At 39.8% G+C, this 23,146-nt stretch overlaps 1 protein-coding gene across 1 annotated transcript in view; it reads left to right on the forward strand.

Moving 5' to 3' along the window:
* The window catches only part of POLR2B (RNA polymerase II subunit B), a 1,548,892-nt gene that overhangs the window by 622,578 nt on the left and 903,168 nt on the right, over positions 1-23,146 (forward strand). Inside the window, exons 9-10 of the mRNA XM_044059158.1 lie at positions 3,724-3,819; positions 7,281-7,420. Coding sequence (XP_043915093.1) covers positions 3,724-3,819; positions 7,281-7,420 — 236 coding nt within the window. The remainder of the gene's footprint in view (positions 1-3,723; positions 3,820-7,280; positions 7,421-23,146) is intronic.

Consider the following 23,146-nt stretch of genomic DNA (forward strand, 5'->3'; position numbering starts at 1 on the left):
AGATTTATTTCTCCCAGAATTTTCTTAAGCTTCTTTATAGCAGTTTTAGGTGGAATATAAATGACAGTATAATCCTCTATTTCATTAGTCTGGTAGTACTACAAATCTACCATTATTTTCCCTCTGTCACTGTTGGTGCTCCTCTCACAATGTAAGTACTCCTCTTTTCCTTTGTCCCAGACATTCTGCTAAGTAACTATCCTGAAATCCATTTATCAAATTCACATGCTCAGTTTTTTCCTAATGTCTCCTGTAGATTAGCTTATTTGCACTCTGCGTTTTAATATAGTTCACTACTTTTTTGTATGTGTATCTGTGCAACCATTCACATTTAAAGATAACTGTCATAATAACAGAACTTTCCATAGGCCCACGTTTTATAACAGCTTTTCCAAAATGTCTAAGTTCAGCATTTGTTACATATATTTTTGGCAGGTTGAACTTTTATAGTTTCTTATATCAATTTGAACCTGTTGCCTCTTACAAGACTTTATTTTAATGAAAACCCTCAATCAAAAAAGCACCCCAGAATATATTAACTTAATACAAGCGCAAAACTATGTACATCCTCCTATTGTGAGGGTTAAACTTCACATTTGAACAGTTTCCCCTGATTGACAGATTTAGGTTTGAATGAACCTATATTGAAGGTTATCCATGCTGAGATGCATGGTACAGCCTGTGCTTTTAGTTACACTAAGTGCCTTCTCTTTGTCTTGTCTTTATTCCTCTCCTAGATGTTAGAAACAACTTTAATGCTTTAAGAAAACATTCTGCTAGCCTTTGAAAGAACGTCCTGTTTGTGTAGCCCTTATCACCTTGTTTCCATAGAAACGTGAGAACCAGATAGTTGCCTTCCACTACAAGCTTCTTATGTTGCATGGTTAGCAGTTATTTGCTAGATGAAACATTTTTATATTCATTGTTTTTATTTTTTCTTTCAACTTAAAACTTATTCACTGAAGTCAGGGATCTTAATTCTGTTTTTTTTTATGTAAGAAAAAGTGCATCAGTTTTACTTGTCATGCTGTTTTGTCTTGCCTTTTTACATACAGCGTGCAGTATGTTATAGATTACAAAAGTACTGTTAAGAACAAAATTTTAGTTTAAGGAAAGATAATGTTCTTCCAAATATCTGTGAAATTGGTATATGCTTTGGAGTTCTGTAGAGTTTTAAGTCAGTCCAATATTTCCAGGTTTTCTTTTGTCATGTTTTACAGATGTAATTGATGCACATTTATTCATTAATTTCAGAGTTGCTGGTTTTCTTCCTGTTAATCTGCATCTCCCAACTCCAGTCTTTGGTTAATTTTCAGCATATTTCTGGTTCTAGTCAACTCCAGTGCTTTCTTTCAAGAATTTTCCTTTGGAATGTTGGAAAAAGTTTCACTGACAGTCTCAGCTTTATCAGAAGAATACAGAGCAGAATCCCTTTGATAGTGCACTTTTTGTTTGAAAAGCTTTTTTGTATTTCCTCCTTGACATGTGCATCAAAAAGTGACCCTCCAGGAAAAAAGATGCATGGATATAGCAGCTAAAATCTGACTTGCTTCTCGACATTTCCAGATGTTGCAATAAATTTATTCCTGTTCTGCCTGGTGTGCTACCTGATTGGCTGTGTCTTGAGCATGAAAGTGATAGAACCTGTAATACTGCCTCAGCATAGAAACCTCTTGTAGAACAAAATTATGCACTGTAACCTGAAGACCTTAAGCTTGAAAACATAGAATGATCCTTCAACACATTTTTTTCACAGAGGATGTGCTTAGCCATGAAGTAGGCTGGAAAACTAGTTCAATAAAGTCATACCTAGCAGAATGGAAAATATTCTCCTTTTTGAGCTGTAAAGCAGCTTTGGATCACACCAGTAAGTGTCCATGGTTCTGTGATACCAGTCAGACCTTCACAAATCAGGCTTTATCTTGTACCCCTTTGAACATGCATTTGCTGTCCCTGCCTGCTCTAGGCCCCTCTTTGCTAGTGAAGTAATTCTTTAAGCGTGTTTATTTATTGACCACCAGAGAAGGAACTCCACCCCCTTCTGCCTTAACTCTGTACTGGAAATATTGATACTACTACTTATTGAGAGAAGCTGCAAGTGCTGTATTAAACTTCTTACATGGAAGATTTTTTCCATGTGGCTGTACCTTTTCCAGAAGAACTTCTGCATTGCATTCTCGCATGGCAACATTTTTATCCCATAAGGATAGGACTACTGTCAGCACCAGTTCAGCCCTCGTAGTGTACAGTGGTGATAGGTTTCCCTTAATGTGAAGGTATTAATGTATCTGTGTGTGTAATTTTTCTCACTGAGCAGAGAGAGAGATTCTACATATCCTGGATGTGAGTTTTCAACTTGGATTTTACCTAAGAAGTTAAAAACAAGAGGTGAGAAATTTAAAATAACAGACCATCTGTTGAAATCATTTGCAAAGGATAGGGAAGGCAGACCTGTCTTAAGATTGTCTCCAAATGACGTTACCACTGTATCTCATTGTGTTAGACTTTCTATGGAAATGCAGCACCGGGAATGCCAAGGCTCACACTAGTACATGACAGCAACTACAGACTTGGGTGGGGTCAGCTCTGAAGTTATGTTGGAAGCTGCTCTCTGGTAGTCTGTCCACTGTATCCAAATTACAAAATGTACATTGCTTCCAAAGCCCCTGAATAGATGTTGCCCCACAAATCTTGCAGGGGCTGTTGATACTTGTTCCTTCACATAGCCTGCCACTTTATACTATGTAAGCTTTGTGTATCTTCTCTAGAGCTAGCAAGGCTGCATCAGGTCAAAAGTACAGCTGTGTGTTAACTTGTCTTAATTGTAGCTGGAGTATATTCACTGCAGTAATTTCTTCTGTTCTTTCTGTTCTTGACCTGTTACCATCTTGGTGTTATAGAAAGACCCACCCACACACCTTTTTTCTCCTAACTCAGCCTTAACTTTAGTGTTTGAAGAGGGAACTTTAAAGATTTTTTTTGGTTTGTTGGGGTTTGCTATCCGTGGAATCATTTGGGGAGGGGAAAAGGGGGTCCATTTGCTCTGGCTTCTGCCAGATCCCTTTTACTTCTAGGGTAAGAAGGAAATAAAGATGGAATGGGTGGATTGACTGTCGGTCATGTCAACTGGGTCGTATGGTATCCACCCAGCTGAGATTGGTGAGGGGTATGAAAAGGTCTGTTTGGTCTGACTTCTGGCCTTCTGTGGCAGAAGTCCTTAGAGTTGCCACTACTGTAACAGTGAACCTACGTGAACATCTACAATTCTGTGACAAGTTTTTATGCATCTCTTTCCTGCCTATGTAGTGTTAGTGGCTCAACAGGTAGCACACACTCCAATTGTGCTGGAAGGTGAAAAGATTGTGGGTCCTAGTTCTACTCCATGTGCTTGGATTATTTTCCATTGCTGCTGATGCAGTGCAGCATAAGGGGTGGGGGGATGTTGCACTTAAGAGTGTACCATTCTTCGGATGAGACATTAAACAGAGACTCCTTCTGCTCAAGTTGATAGTTGCTTAATTGGATGTAAAAACCTGTGGCACTTGTCAAAAAAAAAGGAGGGGGGGGGTTCCTCGATGTCTGATCGAATTTACCCTAGTCAGTGCAGATATCACCTTCTGTCTCTGAAGAGTTCAGTGGCCTAGTGGGACTAAATCTGGTCAATAAAAAAAAGCTTACTCATGATAAACATACTGATAAGTTTAATGTCATCTCTTCCCTTAGTTCAGACATGCGTTTGTGGTGACATTTGATGTTGCTTTCCAGCCTTCACCAGGGAACATCACAGTCCTGAATAAAAGAATGCAGCCTCCACTTAAGGTAGGCAAACTTTCAGATGCTCAACCACCCCTGTGTGTGAACAGGCACTCTGACTTCAGATGTGCAAAGCAGGGCAACATAGGATTATTTATTAAATGTGTGCTATTATGAAGTCCAGCAAAATCAACAGGACGATGTTCAGTGGCACAGATGAGAAAGGTGGATTATGTTAAGTAGTCTAGCTTCAGTAACCAATAAGACTGTTGCATATATTAGCAGTGTGTTGACTAATAAAACTTTTATAAACGTCCTTCATGCCATGCTTTATTCTGTTAGTTTAGAATTAGATTACTGTTTTAGTAGTCTGAGCTGTTGGGTTATGTCCTGCAAAGAGTATGACCACTGGCTAGCTTTCGAAGCTTCAGGGTTCCCTAACTGCTAGTGACGCAAGCAGAGCCATATAAAAAGGACATTTGGGTGACGGCTGCTTTGTATGTGGGCTTCTTGGATCTGACTGGTTGCCCAACCTTGAAGAATCACCATGTCCCCTGCTGGTGAAAACCTTTCATGTATGAAATACATTTTTTGGAAAAACCTTGCATTTTTTATTTGCATTATTTAGTAGTTGTATGTTAGTAACTTTGTTCAAACTGTAACAACTGGTAGAGGAGTTTACTTGATGCTTGAATGAGATGATAAAATTTGTTTTTTTTTGTATGTGCCCTTGCAGAATTAGTGGGTTATCGTTAGGACATAATACTTTTGGGGGCTGCCAATGATTTTTTTACACTGAATCATTTTCCTGTCAGAAGATTTACTGATGCTTACAAACTTTGCTGCCTGGTGCTTCGGCTTCCTTTGCTGTTGGATCATGGAGAGGTTCCCAGTATCCTTTGTACTACTAAACCCATCTGCAAGAGTAAAACTGCTAGGATGTTTTTGGAAATCAGGCTGGCTCTTTCATTGCCTTATGGATGGCTGCTGTGGCCAGACTTGCATCCTTAGATCTCTGAGATGTCTTGCCATTTGGCGCAGTTCTTTGGGAGACAAATGTAGACTGTGACACATTTCCTCTTTGGCTGTAGAGATGCCCTAATCAGGGAAGGAAGAACCACTTTTGTTAATCTCTGGAGAGGGAGTTTAATATCTCCTGCGTAGCTGAGTTAGTATGCCTAATCCCATAGATTGTGTTTCTATCTCAAGTCAGTTTTTCCCCAGTTAGTCTCCCAGGAAAAGCTGAAGTGATGCTTCTTGAAATCCAAGAAAGTACTGAAGCGGACTTGACTCTGACTGCTGATTTTTCCCTTTGGGATTAACCAGTCACTAGTTTGAGTGAAAGGGTTTGGACGAACCAGATCTTTTTGAAGCTGTCCAGTTTCTCACAGGAAACAACTCGTATAGCTTAAAGGCTATGGTAGTGAGGAATTCGGACATCCATTGTTATGGGTAAATGCAACTTGTGTAACTTGCACAACTTTACTTTTTCCCTTAGGTAGACACTTTCTGCTTTGCTGGGATTGGGCTAGGTTAGGGTGATCTCCTTTTGGTTAGGTTTTGGATCTGAAAATGGTGCATACTTATTTCCTTTTATTGTAAGATTTGTGGCTGATTCCTTGAAGGAGGAAGTCACCTTAAGAAATGGCCACACTGATTTTTAAATTGGATTGAAAAAGTCTACCTTCATCCAAGGTCCCATGATTTAGTATTTACTGTAGCATTGATCTGTATTTAAGGTATTTGTAGTTGAATATCTTCACACAGCTGATCTGTTAGCATAGATATACAATTTATTCATCCAGGCTGAGCCTGCAAAAGGTCCATTGAGATCAATGCACTACCCTGGTAATGTATAAATGAAACTGTATGCAAGTAACTTAATTTGTTGAAGATGTATGGAAGGTTTCATTGCTTCTTGTATAAATATTTGAACTATTAAGTTTTTTTTGTAATAAGTAAGGGTATTTGTATTGGAGGTTAATAGACAAAAATACTAGGCAGTCAGTTTGCAGACCATTGCAAACCTAACCAAAAAACCCTATTTAGACGTTTCTTCTAGTCTCAAGGAGGGCAACATAGAATAAACCAGGGGAGTATTTTATGCTGCCCATCCAGATGGCCCATTAACCATGTTGCAGTATTCTTACTGTGGAATTTTCTGCTTCATGTGACCCGAATATCTGTTTCTGTGCAAAAGCTTAAGTCTGGTTGCCGCTGGTGTGTGGGACGTCTCACGCATGGCCATAAACCAGGTGCCTTAAACGTGACGTTTGCATGCACAGACCTCAGAACCTTTTCTGACACAGTTGAATTGTCAGATCGATTGAATCACTCCTCTACTATCAAGACGTCTTGGTCTTGAGACCTGAAAGATTAATAACTGAAGTTGTGACAAGTTTAGGCAAGTGCATGCCAAAAAGTGCTCTGTAATCAGTAAATGGGTCTGAGTAAAGGGTAATCAAGCCACCATTTTAACTGGCAGTAAAGCCTTTGGAAATTAGATGAGCCAAATAGAAGGCTTTCCTAATTATTGCGGAAATATTATGGCCAAGCAGTAAAGAGTTAACAAGAGTTCCTAGATCCCTTACTATGGTCTGGTTAGAGAGGCGTCACCTGTATAGTGTGTGAATATGTTTTTACCAATATAAACTAGGCTACATTTTTTGAATTTCAGACCATTGTTACACCAGTTAACTCAGTCTAACCCATGTCTTAGCAGTTGACTCGGTGGAAGAGCAAATGCCCAATTTATGGTAGCCTGAAACTTTAATTAACCATAGACTGGGAGTGTTTACCTGAAGCCTTAGAAAGTGCCAGATGAGGATGGCAAGCAGTGATCCTTCTTGTACACCACAGGTAATGTTTTTTTGCTTTTAGATGTAGCAGCTTCAGCCACGTGGGTTCTGTCAGGCAACTAATGAACACTCCTCTAGACTACATAAGGGTTTACATTCAGATTTACAATGTGTGGGGAATAGTGTCAGAGGCCTTGGACAGTTCCGTATATGCTGAATGCACTGCACAACTGCAATCCACTGCTCTGGTTACTTCTCAGAGAAATTAATGAGGTTAAGAGGCAAGACCTTTGTTTGATGAAGCCAATTTGAGTGTCTTGGGTTGAGATTTTCAATGCTGTTATAAATGAGGTCTAAAATGATGCATTCCATAGCTTTACATGTGATGCTAGAACCATTTTAATCTAAAGTTGATCACACCAGCATTACCTATATGCTTAAGGCTAGTCTGGCTTGTACATTGTTTATAATGATTTTTTCATTATTTTCCTAGCTGCAAGGATAACAGTAAATGTTTTGTTTATATTATGCACTTAAATTTTCCAGTGTGACAATTTTTGGCAGGTATAAGAAAACCCACTGTAATGAGAGCATGCAAACTCAGACTGAATGTGTTTAAACAATCTGTTATGAAGCCTTAATTTTACAAGTTATGTACTTTTTATGGTGAAGTTGCAGTGTTTGCTGAGAAGTTATCACTTGCTTTAACAGTTGATTTTTATGTTTCAGGGTCATGCTGTAGGACTCGTGAAGAATTTGGCTTTAATGGCTTATATTTCTGTAGGATCTCAACCATCCCCAATATTGGAGTTCTTGGAGGAATGGAGCATGGAAAATCTGGAAGAAATTTCTCCTGCTGCCATTGCAGAGTGAGTATGGATCAAAATTCATATGGCAGCTCCAGGCAATTTGTTTCCTTGCCAAGCTATTTGCTCAGCACCCTCACTTCATCCAATCTCTGCTCACTTGTACAGTTTACTTTGCCAGATGTATAAGTAACAAATAACTACTGATAAGTAGGACCTTCTGTATGACTTGAAATTTGTTCCTCATAAGTGATCTTTTCTGTTTATGTATTGGTTTGCTGCACTGTTATGATAATGCCTGTTGTCCTGTTTTAGTCTCACTGATGTAGCTCTTAAAATTCAAATAGTTAAGTGCACCAGCTGATCTGTAGGGGATGGTCTTCCTTGGGCATAGTTACCTTAAGAGCTGATCTCTCCCTGTTATGATGCAATTATTGAATGCTGGACACTGTTTTTTGTCAGCATTTCACAGGGATTTTCAAGAAATCTTAGAAGGAAGCACAGTGGAGTACCCTATGAAGTAGCATCCTGTCTGCAAAAAGCCATCTGTCACAGTAAGTAAAGAAGGACCTTTGAAATGAAGCGGGCTTGAAGAGGTGGTAAAGGTAGGGGCAGGCAGCATGTAGTGGTTGGAGGTAGTAAATTACCTGTAGCCCAGGATAATGGACAGTACTTGATTATTCTACCACTTTCACCCTTTGTCACCCACCTTGAACGCAGTTTGGGAGGGAGATTGTTTCAGAACAAGTTAATTCTGACTAAATTAATCTGACTAAATGAAGATAAATTTGTAGGATTTTTTTTTTTTTTGCAGCCAGGATAGTTCGACCTTGCTTTCCATCTTGGAAGTGCCTCTCTTATCCTTTGTACACCAAGTGCAATTTGCTCAGCCAGTATCCTGTCTGTTAAAATCCAGAGCTTAGAGAATCCTCTTAGAGGAAATGTGGAAAGGGTTTTTTGTCCTATGTTCCTGGTCGTAAAGCATGGCCCTTGGAGGTCCATCTTACATCTATTCATACAAGAAATTTTCTAAAGTTAATCAAATTCCATATCTGGAAGGCACTTCTACTGCTTGTCAGATGCATTGTCATGTTGGATTTGAAGGATGCAGTTAGACATATCCCATCTGCAAAGACAACAGCCTGATGATCTTAGTGTTTCACTGTTGCAGTCATTACATTTGGGTTATCTGCTTGCAGGTAGCCCTCAGTCGGCCTGATTAACAAAGTCTTGGGTCCTGCATCGGTTGCTGTCCCTTCTATGATGTCAGGTCATGAGGGGTATAAAACATGCAGCCGATGCCATTACACCAGTCTTTCTTGCCGTGCGGTGCCCGAAGCAGTTCGCAAGTGTCGGTCTGCCGACTCCTGAAATTTTCGTTTGAGTTTCAGAACCAAAGTCTTAACTAAAGCTAAGTACCCCATTGGGGAATCTTTTTCTTGCTCCTTACCGATGTCAGAAAAAGTTAATTGCATTAGCTGTGGAAAGCAAATACCTCAAAGATTTTCATTTGTACTGTATTCCTTGCCTAGGCCCTGACCACGACGTACCTTGCTGTCGGTTTTGTGCGTTAATCAGCGTTCTGTCTGTATATTTTCACCTCTAAATATTTTGGTTCTCTGTTTAATTATCCAGAAATGTCGTCTGTTAGCCACCCAACTACCAGGATTCCGAAAAAATGCAAAGATAGGCCGTCTAGGTCCAAAAATTCCGACGACGCTTCTAAGCCAGTCGCCAGTTCCCCAGTACTCAGTCGCTTTCGCAGCCCCTGATACCCACTACTTATGATTCGCAGGCCTCTACTGAAACCCATTCAGAGTCCGGTATGCCGCAAGATGCTTCAACTATTGAACCCGCGGATGTCTCTACCTTGGATGGGTCCGGAGCCGCTGTGCAGGCACCGGCTTCTGAGGGTGTATTCAGGCCTACGGAGTTGCATATTAAATCGACGCCTCCTTAATTACTTAGGCCTAAATCTCGATCCATGTCTAAAAAAACGATGCCCAGGCCACATGCTCAGGCTTCTATGCCTAAAAAACAAATAAGAATGGCTGAAGATCTAATGACTCTAATCAGGGGTAGACAACCCCCCCCCCCCCCTTCTAAGAGGCCTAGGACTGAAGTTGATTATGAATCTTTTGATCAGGATTCTGTTTTTTCTGACTTCTGATGATCTGGATTTGCCCTTACCTACTTAAGTGGATTCTGATGCAGAGTACTCTATTCCCGCTGCTTCCCCTCCTGAGGATTTTTCTTTTGGCGAAACCTTGCATACAAGGTAGCACGTTTCCACTGGGGAAAGCCAGGAATTTTCTGATTTCATAAAAGGCTTAGGGACTTCCTTCTCCTACCTCAGCATAGGTCTTCAGCTATTCATCCTGTATTAGACATTGTTGATGCTTTCTCGGAATCTAGTTTGGCCCCTGATTCCCTGCCTCCTGCTCCCAGAAAACCTGACTGATACTACAGGGTCCCTGAGTCCCACAAGTTCCTTTTCAAAAATCCTATTGCAGATCCAGAGACTATTTCACAGGGGCCCAAGGGCATTAAGGCTTCTACAGCTAAAAATCCTACCCCTTCTGATAGAGACTCCAGGGCGCTGGATAGATGGGGTAAGAAGGTTTACACTTCTGCAACCTTGGCCATTAGGGCTTTAAACTGCCAGTTTCATATGTTAAAATATCAGCAACATGTTATTGGACTGCTTAAACAGAAAATGATGATTCCTGACTGTGTGGGAAATAAAGAATTACAGGATTTAATGCATTCTGCCGAACTAGTTGGAAAACATACTTTGCATTGTGGTTTTGATTCATTAGAGGCCTCTTGCAGGGCTGCTGTTACTGGGTCTATGCTCGGAAGGCATGCTTGGTTTAAGGAGCAGTCTTTGCCTGATCATGTTAAAGCTAAATTGTTGGATGTTCCTTTAAATCAGGACTGCCTATTTGGCAACAAGGCTGAGGAAGTTCTTAAAAGGATGGAAGATAAAGCTAAATCTATGCAAACTGTGATAGATTTTTTACAAGTTCAGCCTCCTAGATTTAGTAGGCACTGGCCCTCAAAGAATTGGTCCTTTCCAGCCCCTTCCAGGTCTTCTCAAGCCAAACCAAGACACAGCAAAAATCCCAGGTTTCAGTCCCAGAGGACTCGCAGAACTAAGCAGTAGGGGGGCCTCCACTTCCAAGTCTCGGAATTAGACTCCCCCCTATGGTAAACTGTCTCAGTGACTTCCTTTTAAAATTTCCAAGCAGTTATCAACTGACTGCCCCTTTGGGGGGGAAGATTGCTATTCATGCAAAGAATTGGAAACTCATTACCCAGGACAAATGGGTTTTAAATAGTGTCCCAGGGATGCAGATTTCACTTCCACACGTTGCACACACCAAGTGGGTGGCCGGACATACCCCCAAATCAGTGGGCAGAGGCCCAAAAACAAGTACTTTCTCAAGCATGGGGGCTATTCAGCTGGTACCAGAAGAGGAAAAGGGACAAGGTTTCTACTCGTGACTTTTCCTAGTACCTAGAAAAGACCATTCATGGCGTAAAGACAATTAAATGCATCCTATCGTGGACCTGTCTACTCTAAACACCTTTTTGGAGATTCCAAAATTTGATGCTGACTCTTGACCAATTACTTCCTGTGCTAGGCAAAGATGTCTGGTTGGCAACACTAGTTTTAAAAGAAACATACCTGCACATCCCAATCAGGCAATCTTGCAGAAGATACCTATGCTTCAAAGCAGGCTACATGCACCATCAGTTCTCTGCAAAGCCCTTTGGCTTTTCTACTTGAACCCAGGGTATTCACAAAGTGCCTAGCTCCAGTTATTGCATTTTGCAGGCAAAGAAATATTCAAATATACCCATACCTGGACGATTGTCTAATTCAGGCAGAAAGCCAGGACATACTTTTGAATCATCTGGCCTTTGTAAAAAGGGTTCTAACTTGTCTGGGGTACACCATAAACGAAAATAAATCACACCTGGTACATTATCAACAAATTATATTCCTGGGAGCAAGCTTGAATACAACTTCCGAGATGGCTTACCTCATGCCAGAAAAGCAAATTCATTTGACAACCGACTTCAAACAAGTGGCCACAAAAACCCTGCTAATCTGCAAGGCAAATACTGCAAGCCTTGGGGTTCATGGCCTCCTGCGTTCTTCGAATTCCATATACAAGAGTGCATATGAGGGAAACTACAGTGGTATCCAAAAAGCCTGTGATGTCAACATTCTCAAAACCATGATTCCCATCATACCTTGCCCACACCTAGAGTTCCTTTGGTGGGTAGAGGCCTGCCACCAAAACAAGGGACTACCTTTCACACCACCCCCTGCCGCTCAAACACTAACAGATGCATCAGACTATGCATGGGGGCGGGCTCACCTGGCAGGGAAGTGCATTCAGGGCAAATGGAACCAAAGTCAAATGCAGCTGCATATCAATCAAAAAGAAATGGCTGTACGGAATGCTCTGACAGCCTTCAAGGACCACATTCTTCCAGGACAACTCATGGCAAAGACGGACAACACCACTGTTATGTGGTACATAAACAAGCAGGAGGGTACACATGGCATTGTGGAACACAACCTTGAGCTTCCAAGTGCACCTACAAGCTCAATTCCTGCCAGGAAAATTAAATACACTGGCAGATGGTCTAAGCAGAAACCTCATGGACCCACATGAGTGGAAACTGGATCCAAGGATTTTTAACATGTTGACAAGCAAATGGGGGAGCCCAGACATAGACCCATTTGCCTCTCTCCAGAACTACCAATTGGACAAATGTTGCACAAGGACTCCCCACAAACAAGCCTGGAAAGTGGATGCTCTGTCCTTCAGCTGGAAAAACCTATCAGTCTCTGCCTTCCCCCTCTGCCTCTGCTCGCCAGAGTTCTACTAAAAATCAAACAGGACAAACCAATGATGATTTTGATTGCTCTAGACTGGTTGCGCCAACACTGGTATCCCCTCCTGCACAGTATCACGGTTATCTCCATGGTACCTGCCTCGGACGCCTTCCCTGCCATCTCAGGAGGAGAGCCAGATTCTGCACCCTTAGCTTCCAACACTGAACCTTGCAACCTGGCTAATTACTTAATCTCTACTTTACCATCCCTCAGCAAACCTGTGATGGATATTTTAGAGGCAAGGAGGCCTTGTACTAGAAAATCTTATGCTGAAAAATGGAAAAGATTCTGTTCCTGGAACCAATCTCAAGGGATGAGTACAGCAGTGCCCAATTTACCTCAGATTTTACAATACTTAACTGAGATGCTTCACCAAGAGCCTATCTTTTTCCTCCATTAAAATCAATGCTCCAGCCATTTCAGGTCATAGCACAGAACCCCCCTTCTTCTCTCATCCACTGCTCAAGCAGTTCCTCGGAGGGGCCAAAAGTTTGAGACCACTCAGGAGAGCTCCAACCCCAGCCTGGGACCATAGCTTTGTCTTGGAGAAACTCATTCTACCTCTTTTCGAGCCAGCTGCTACTGCAGACTTAAAATTTCTTTCTTGAAAACAGCTTTCCTTTTAGCAATCAATTCAGCTAGAAGGGTATCTGAATTACAGGCCCTTATGGCAGTGGAGCCTTTCATGCGGACAGTGTGTCCCTCAGAACCGATCCATCCTTCATGCCCAAGGTGGTATCCAGTGTGGCTATTAATCAGTCCATTCATTTGCCACCCTTCTTTCCCAATCCACAGAATAAAGGGGAATGAATACTGCATTCCTTAGATTCTACTTGGACTGGACTAAACCTCAAAGGAAATCTGAACTGCTGGTGGCATTTGCTGCAGGGACAGAGGGGAAGGCTATTTCAAAGAAAACCATTTCTAACTGGATAAGCCATTGCATTCATTTCTGCTATAAGCACCGTGGAAAACCTATCCCCCAGGGGATCAGACCTCACTTCACCAGGGCTGCATCTACCTCTACAGCCTTTCTCAGAGGTGTCCCTACTAGGGACATCCTAAAAGGTGCTACTTGGAGTTCTGCACATACTTTCACCAAGCATTATCATTTGCCAATTTTCTCTAAATCCAGAGCTGGCTTTGCCACTGCAGTCTTTGCAAGGCCTTATAGCTGGCCCTAATGCTATCTAAACTCCTCCTCCCAACCATAGCTTTGAGAATCTACCCAAATGTAATGACTGCAACAGTGAAACACGAAGAACATAGTACAGTTGTGTACACTTACCGTAAATGTAGATGTTCTCATGTATTCACTGTTGCAGTCCTGGTTACCCTCCCTCCAGCCCTCTAACTTCTTTTGGCTATACCTCTACTTTCCTTTACTGTGCTTAAAAGCCTTTTTGGTGCATTTGCTTTTTTGTTGGAGGTATATCTTTGTGCTTTTATGTTTAATTGCCTCCCGTTAGGGGGGCACCTGACATCTGGGGCAAGTAAAACTGATGTAATGGCGTCAGCTGCATGTTTTCTACCCCTGACGTCATGGAAGAAGGGACAGCAACCGATGCAGGACCCCCAAGACTTTGTTAATCAGGCCGACTGAGGGCTACCTGCAAGCAGATAACCCAAATGTAATGACTGCAATAGCGAGTAGACTCAAACATCTACATTTATGGTAAGTGTATACAACTGTGCTTTTCTTCAGTTTTTGGCAGGCTAGGAGGATTTGCAGGAATGTCGTGCTACTCATCTTTCCCTCTGCCTGGAGTATTTACCAAATGCATGGCAGCAGTGGTGGTCTTCATGCATTACTGTCTCAGTAGTAACCTTTGGGATTTTCTGCCTTGGAAGTCAGATTCTGGCTGGAATGCCATAGAATTTGATCCCTTCCCCCAGGCCTGGCATATGCCATCTTATCTAATGTCAGGGAGTCTTGATATAGAGAGTAATCAGCCAGTGCCATTTCCTCTGTTCTTTTTTATGTTCGAGTCCAAAGTACCAACAGTTATTAGTCCTTCTATCCAAAGCCAGAGATAAAGCTAAACACCCTGTTAAGGAAACTTTTTTTATGATTGTTTTATATTCTTAGATATTTTAATTTGTCTGCCAGGAGTGTGGAAAGCAGATGCTCCATTGGGAATTCCACTCTGTTTTGCTTGGACCTAGAGCAGAAGGTGCTCAGCTGTCCACAGTGCACTTGTTTTCATTTTAGAATTTTAAATATTGGGCTAAGTCTCCAAGCATTTAGAGAAGTGTAGAGTGCATCAGTGGCCTACTTGAGTCATGGTGTACACCAGCCTCTCTTAACTCCCCTGTAAGAGGAAGGAGAAACATTTGAAAGACAAGGTTCTGATGGGCTCAAACACCACAGATTCAGGTTGTGGCAGTCTGCCAGCAGCCTTTGCCTATATTGATGTACTTAACCAAAGTTAGGCCCAAGGTAAAACCTAAGAAGCATGCTGTCAACTTGCCTTGCGCACACAGACACGCCCTGGCCGCCTTGTAGGACTTGCATAGCTTAGATTAATGTTTAGATTACCCGAGGACCTTGTAGACATTGAGGTCTAGACAGCTGAGCTCTGAGAAGTATCCTGCTTCAGGAAGCTCTCCTACCAAAAGGAAAAGGATTCCTTCCCCCTGGGAGTTTTGATTCTCTGATTTGTGCGAGGACCAATTTGGAATATGTTGTAGAGTGTTTCTACAAGGTCATATGCTGGCTTTCAGTTAAAGGCACTTGCTTCAGCTTCACTACTTGACTGACTAGAGAGACTACATATGATGAGCCTTTATTTTGGGAGGCTCAAGATTATCCTTTCTCCAAGATGTTTACCTGCGCAGAAACTCCTTTCCACTCATCCAGTCTTGGAAGTAGTAGATGTTATCCATGACACATCATTGCAGCCATCCTCCCTGTTCCCTAAATCCAGATAGTCATATTTGGTTGGTGGTCCCACATGCACTTTAGATTTTCAGTTCAAATTCTGAGGTGGTCTCGAATCTAAGGGAGCCAATGGCTGCATTTCTGAGAATCCCTTGATGGTAGGACCTTCAATTTAGTTTTGGCTAAAAAGTCTACACTTCATCAACCCTAACAATGAAAGCTTTAAACTGTCAGTTTTGTAATGATTGAATTCTATGTATCCCTTTTAGCTCAGGTGAAATGAGGGGGAGGAGATGGATAATAAGATCGACCAAGAAGAATTGATGAAGTTTTGAAATTTTGCTTTTCAGCTTGCCAGGCCCTCTTTAATGTGGCTGTGGTCTAGAACCATTAAACAGGCAGTTGCCTCGGGAGTCTGTCAAGAAGCATGGCAAGCTTAGCGAGCATTCCCTATGGTGGGTAGCTTGCCATTTTAACCCGGAAGCCCCTTACAGAGCCTGGGGTGGGGCCCCAAGTACTCGTGCAAGGCAGCTGGGACAATACCTTTAGTGAAGAAAACTTATCGATGTAAAGGAAATGATGGCTGTATAAAATGCTGCAGTGGCCTTAAAAGAAAACTGGCCGTGGATGCTCTGCTTGTGAGGAAACATCAGTGCCCTGATGTGGTGCATCAACAGGGGCACCCACTCCTGCCCTCTGTTAATGATGGCCATGCACCTGTGAGAAACTGCACTGGGAATGGGACTGAGCCACTTGGCACAGTACCTGCCAACAGTAGAGCAACCAGGCATCTGCACTCACTAGATCTGTTGGATATTCTCATGAGTGGATGCTCAAGAGGAATAAATTTCAATCTCAAGACAAGTGAGATGCCTCAGAAGTTAGACCTATTCACCTCAGAAGAAATCTGGCAAATCGGAAAACTTTTGCTTAGGGCTTCAAATGTATGGGCCTGGAGGACATATGCAGTCATCTTTCCTTGGTAGGATCTGTTTGTTGTGCCTACCCTCCCTTGTCTCTTGTCCCCAGGGTTCTTAAGAACAAGGGGGATTGGCCAAGGGTGATTCTGATAGTTCCCTTTGGACCTTGGCAGCATGGGTTCTCCATGCTCTACATCATGGTCTGGAAAAAATCTTGGCTGCAACACTCAAAATAGATTTCCTAACTCGGAACAGGGGTAACCATGATATACCAATTACTGACTCACACTGACAGGTTGGATAAGATGTACAGTTTCCTAAGGATGTCTTAAAATTTTCAAGGAAGCAAGGATATCCTATAGGTGAGGTTTTCACTTGTGTAGAGCCAGCGAGCTATAACATTTTCAAGCCACATTTTTCCTAATCCTTTGTTAGACTCTATTCTTTGGGACTTTACAATGCTTCTAGTAAGATTAGTCTCTCTCTGTCTGCCTGTGCATCTGCCATTTTCAGACCTTGCAGTGAAACCTTTTCTCAAAGGCTTCATTCACCCAAGGTTCCCAAGGAAGAGCTATGCACCCTTCTCATAGCTAAACTGTGTGAAAAAAAAAACTGTACTCCTTTGAGTTGGCTGTTTCTGCTGATCTCATATTCAACATCTGGTGAACTGTCCTGCTGGTGAGCTTTAAATCAACCAGAAGAATTTCTGAACTGCTAGCCCTTGTGTATGAAACCTTTAAATTACATAAGGAAAGAGTTTTCTTTTGTATAAACCCTTACTTTATACCAAAATTAGTTTTCTGAGACATTTTTGAACCAAGCCATTCACTTGCTTATCTTGTTTCTAAACCACCAGAGCAAAGGAAAAAAGAGCCCTATATTGCGTGGATATGCACAGGCTTGGCAGAATTTACTTGGCACAAAACAAGGAACCATAACTATGATTAGCTCTTTGGGGCATTTGCAAAGAATGAGGAGGAAAAAACTGTCAAATGTATTTGAGGTTTTCTAACCGTGTTTTCTGCTGCAAACACTGTGGGGGGAAAAGGTGCCTGACAACACTGGAACACATTCCACCAGCTCCACAGCAGCTTCTACTGCCTTTGAGGAATGTTCTACCCCCGTTATCCTTGAGGCAGCTACCTAGTTTTTAGTGCAAACCTTTTCAGAACATTAGCCTGGATGCAGCTGCTAGGGCAGGGTTCTTTTCTGTAGTTCTGCAGGGTCTTCTCTCTGAAGAGTCATCTATCCAACCATTCCTTTTTTGCAGCTTGGGAAATCTTCCCAAAGGTTATTGCTACAAAACACGGCACAGTTTTGCATCTGCTTAACATAAATTTAGGTACTGGAGCGTCTTTACTGTTGCAGTATCTGTTCCCTCCTAATATCCTATGCCTATCCTGGTTGGGTTTGTGTAGGTCGCTACTCACTGTTAGACGACTTCTCCCAAACCTAGTAAGGTTCCCGTTTACTCTTCTTGCTAAAAACCATGTTGAGCAGGTCGAGCTCCTTGTTTGGCCAGCAGATAGAAAAGGCCTGAGGAAAGGGTATCAGCTGACCCTTTATATCCCAGTGTCATAACCTTGGATGGGAGGTCATTCACTGGGTCTGGGGAAGGATGAAGGCTGTTATTTTGGGCCAGTCTTAGGCTTCCAAGGCAAGACGTCTTTAAAAGTAGTTGCTACAAAAATTGAGGTACTTTAACATCTGCATTAATGTGCTGTGTGTGGGGTAGTGCATGATCAATATTGACCAGTTTCATATGTTTGTAAATGTAAACTTAATATAGTATGATTACTTTTGTAAGATCTGATGTAGTCTCATTCCTCAAGGATTGTGTCCTGGATCTGACCTTAGATCTGACTCTGCTGCCTGTACAAGACTCTGATCCAACTCATGAGTTCTGCCCTCTACCCATAATGCCCTAGTCAACCTACTATACCTCAGATCCTGTTTGCCGCCATATCGCTACAGATGCAGATCCATCTCAGAGCTTTTTGGGTGTTTTTCCTCTAACTGTACGTTTAGTATTTTATTAACTTCTACCCTTCAATCTTACTACTTGCACCCACCGCCCTCACCTAGAGGTTGAATTTTCAAGTTTATTTACAGTGCATTAATCTTTCTACATGTACCTCATGTGGTTCTCTGGACCATTGTTGGTACTTTTCCTTTTTCTCTCCTTTCTACCCTCTAGAGGGTATTTTTCCTACTGTAAAGTATATAAAAATAAATTCTTGTCTTTTCTATCTTCTAAGCGCTCTCAGTTCTGTATCATAGCTGAGAAACCAATGAGCTTTAAAAATGCACTTCCTGTGGGCATAAGCTTTCTAACTCTGCCTGCAGGGAGTGTCTACTGCCTTGAAACTTCTCATCTTAATACAGACCGCACTGTGTGCAACTTTTAATTCCAGGGCCCATAGTGATTGCAGAAACAAAATGGTTTTAAAGGGATTTACTGCCACCTTCTCCCTCTGCTTCAAGGGCTCAAACCCCCTCAGTCATCCACAGCCTCTTTGGAGGTAAGAACCACAAAAGAGGACTCCAACCTGATCTTCTAAAACTCCTAGCTTCCGAGTCTCCACAAAAAATTCAACTGAAGTCTGATCCAACCTCTTTGGATCAGAAATGGAAGCAGTTGGATCCCAATGTCTTGGGATCCAACAGTCTTACTAAGCCTCCAAAAACCTGGTCTCCAGGGTTCACTGCAGAGTTTTTCTCCTCAGCTCCAGTGGACCTGGAAGAGAGTCTCCACCCCAATCCACTACTTCCATCAAGTCTTCCAGGATCCTTTCACAAGCCAAAGTTTATAGGATGCTGAAGTTCCTCAAAACTCATTCATATGGGGGGAGGGGCGTGGCCAAGGATGAACACAGCATAGCAGCAGATTTCTTCAGCTCCACCAATTTCATTACATTGACAGGAATTAATTACTTAAATTAATTCTTGAAGTAATTTTCTTTCTAAATATGTTTGTTTTATATAGTTCTTGAACTATATCTAAAAAAGAAAGGAAATCTTAATAATATTCCTGTCAGAAATTACTTTGGAAATTTTCCTGTCAGTTTATCAGTCTGAAATGAGTTCCAGTAAGACAAATTCTCAAGACTCCAGCATCAAGAAAGAACTTCAGTCTTTGATAATTATAGTCCAGCAACTTACTGCTAAGATGGATAAAATGGATACTAAAATAGACACTTTCATAGAAAAACTACAAAACAAATAGACTTGTTACATATGGACCTGCAACAACAGAAGATCCAGATGACAGGCATAGAAGAAGCTGTGAATGACATGGAAAATAAAATACAAGAACAGGAAATCAACATTGAGTTTCTGCTGAAACAAAATACACATTTACAAACAAAGCTGGATGACCTGGAAAATAGATCTAGGCGCAATAACATTAGGATTTTTGGACTGCCAGAAAATATTGAAGGTAACAATATTACTTCTTTTTTAACATGGCTCACTAAAACTTTAGATTTACCATAAGCATTCTCTTTTGGTATCGAAAGAGCACATAGATCTATAGCTAATACTAACTCTAACAAAAACTATCCTAGATCAGTTATAGTTAGATTTCTATCATCTTTTGATAAAGAGATGGTTCTTAAATTTGCTTGGGCTAAAGCTCCTGTTAAGTTTAATGAGACAACTGTGCGTTTTGACAATGACTATTCTTCCATGGTAATTGCTAAAAGAAAAGTTTTTCTGCCACTAATAAGGGAGCTCAAAAAAGCACAGTTTAAAACATACCTTCTGTTTTCTGCCAAGCTTAAAATCTTCCTTCCTGATGGTCCTAAGGTCTTGATGATTTAGACTCTGCTTTACTGTTTGTCAAAGAAAAAGGATTTTGGATAAAATAGAAGAAATGGAATGGGCTAGTTCTTCATTAAAGAGATTGGCAACTGAAGCTTCCTGGAAGACTTCAGAGAAGAAGAGGAGACTAAAAAACAAATGATTTGTTATATGTTTTTTTCTCTCTCATCATTTTAGTTCATTATTAATCTTTTTGAATATAGTTCCTGCATTTCCAGAAAGCCACAAATATTTTGGAAAAGATTTAATCAAAGTTATTCTCTATGTGCAAAGAAATGTTTTGTTTCATAACCAGTCAAAATGCCTGAGGATTTAATGGCAGGCTGTGACTCTATTTGTTTTTCTTTCTGAAAAAAGTAAGGTTAGTAATTTGATAATTTTTTTTATCTTTACCTTTTTTTTTCCTTCTTTTATTATTTTCTTTGATTAAACAATGACATTCTATTTAGATTATGTAGTGGGTAAAGGGTGGGGGAGGGCAGGGAGAGAACAGTAATGAAAATATCATTAATAGAATAATAACATATTTATTTCTTGTAAAAGTTTATAAGTTCTTCAAATGCTATTTCTAATTATACTTTCTTGATTATACTGCTTATGCTTGTTTGTAAATAATCTGTCATGCTTTAACTAATAATAATCAGAACTAAATAAGAGTAAATAATATGTTTTATTTTTAACTCTATTAATATAAACAGTAAATAACATTCCATTGTATATACTTCTTACAGCTTTCTCTTACATTTTTTTATTTCTGCCTCACTCCCTTTTATTTTCTACTCTTTTCTTTATTAATATATATAAATGCTTTTGACTGTGTGGGCACAGTGAATAATAGGATTTGTATGAAAATTGAGTTGGGAGAAGAATGCTGAGTTTTATTACTTGTTGGTAATTTTGAGTTTAATTTCACTTGCATAGAGGCTGTGATGATCTGTGGAATACATTGTGGAGGTTCTGTCATGTTTAGATGCATTTACACTGCTAAATGAATGTTTGTCACTAGTTTTTAATAAGTTTCCCGCCAAAATGTTGAGAGACAATCTGGGATGTGGGCTGTCTTATGCACAATGTCCTTGAGTTACCTCAGAATCTTCAAATCACAGAATTCTCACAGAGAAACTGAAAGCAGTTAGTATAAACATTGACAAGGTTATCACACTGGCACACCACAGATTCAGGAAAAATACTCTGTTCATAAAATATGTCAGTTATAATGAGTTTAAATGTAGTTTCTTGTAGTAAGTAAATGTCTTATTTTAGAAGGCATAAAAAATGAAACATTTATTTAAATGTTTTTGAAAATCTACTTAACAGCAGCATAATAATCTGTGTTAAAAATTTGTGTTCCAAACATATACTTTACTATAACTCATTTAATTCATCTGATTGACAAACATAAATAATCTTATAACTCTATTCTGGAAGAAATGTCATGTGATATATTTTAAAGCAGTAGGTTAGCATGATTGTAAAATCTGGTTACCAATATGTGTTTGCTGTGCATTATTTTGTATAAAGCAGACAGATTTATTCTAGGGACAGCAAGTAGGACAGTGCTCTACAAAGACAACTCAGTGAGATCAGATGTATATATATGTGTGTGTGTGTGTGTGTGTATGTGTGTGTGTGTGAGTGTGATGGCTTTTTTTTCTGAGAATCTGCATAACTATCTAATATGATTTATAATAATTTCTATGAATACAATATTTTACTCTATTGACAAAATGAATGTTTGCCACAAGTTTTAATAAGTTTCCCGCCAAAATGTTAAGGGAGACAATCTGGGATGCGGGCTGTCTCATGCATAGTGTCCATGAGTTTCCTCAGAAGCTTCACTCATAGAATTTTCACAGAGAAACTGAAAGCAGTTAGTATAAACATTGACAAGGTTATCACACTGACACACCACAGATTCAGGAAAAATACTCTATTCATAAAATATGTCAGTTATGATGAGTTTAGATGATGTAGTTTCTTGTAGCAAGTAAATATCTTATTTTAGAAGGCATAGAAAATGAAACATTTATTTAAATGTTTTTGAAAATCTACTTAACAGTAGCATAATAATCTGTGTTAAAAACTTGTGTCCCAAACATATACTTTACTATAACTCATTTAATTCATCTGATTGACAAGCATAAATAATCTTATAACTCTATTCTGGAAGAAATGTCATGTGATATATTTTAAAGCAGTAGGTTAGCATGATTGTAAAATCTGGTTACTAATATGTGTTTGCTGTGCATTATTTTGTATAAAGCAGACAGATTTATTCTAGGGACAGCAAGTAGGATTGTGCTCTACAAAGACACAACTCAGTGAGATCAGATATATATATATATATATATATATATATATATATATATATATATATATATATATATATATGTATGTGTGTTTGTGTGTGTATGTATAAAATGTGTGTGTATATGTGTGTGTGTATATGTATGTGTGTGTTTGTGTGTGATGGCTTTTTTTTTTTTTTTTTAGGTAATAACGCAGGTGTTTCTGAGAATCTGCATAACTATGCAATATGATTTATAATAATTTTTATGAATACAATATTTTACTCTATTGACAATGAGTTTAAGTAAATGCTCATATACAAACAATTCAAGATTTTTTTGGAAGCTGTTGATAGAATTCACATGACAGAAAATAGATGCATCTTAATGCATGTAATGTCTGAATCATATTAGCCAAAGTTTTTGATTTAAATGAATGTTAGAACATAATTTTCTCTCCTCTTGATTTCTAACATTAAGATTATTTGAATGCTATTAGAATACAAGTGTTATATATTACATAGATCTATATAATAGTATGAACAGTTTTTAAAAAAAAAAAAAAAAAAGTTTATTTTAGTTTATATGATGCTGTTTTACCAAATGTGTAGTTTTGTCTTGATAGATAATTGAATTGAAAACTGTTAACCTCAGTTAAATATAACTAGTATTAAATTGATAAGGTGGTAGCTGAGGTACTGCTGCTTAGGGTAGGGGGTTAACTTTAGTAAATACTGCTCTAAGTTGGAGTTTTCAACTCCAGGCGGGATGCAAGGTTTAATCCTTACATTATTTTCACTTGTTCATTGTTATATGTATATAGTTTTGACATCCACAATATATTTTGTACACTCATTGTCACTACAAACAAAATTGAATCCTATACAAAATCCCATAAGAGATTTAATAAATACAGCTATATTTAAAGGTACAACTAAAAGAGGAGATGTAACATTATTTATC

Source organism: Protopterus annectens, chromosome 17.part0 (assembly GCF_019279795.1).
Source record: "Protopterus annectens isolate FY-2018-M chromosome 17.part0, PAN1.0, whole genome shotgun sequence".
Lineage (NCBI taxonomy): Eukaryota > Metazoa > Chordata > Ceratodontiformes > Protopteridae > Protopterus > Protopterus annectens.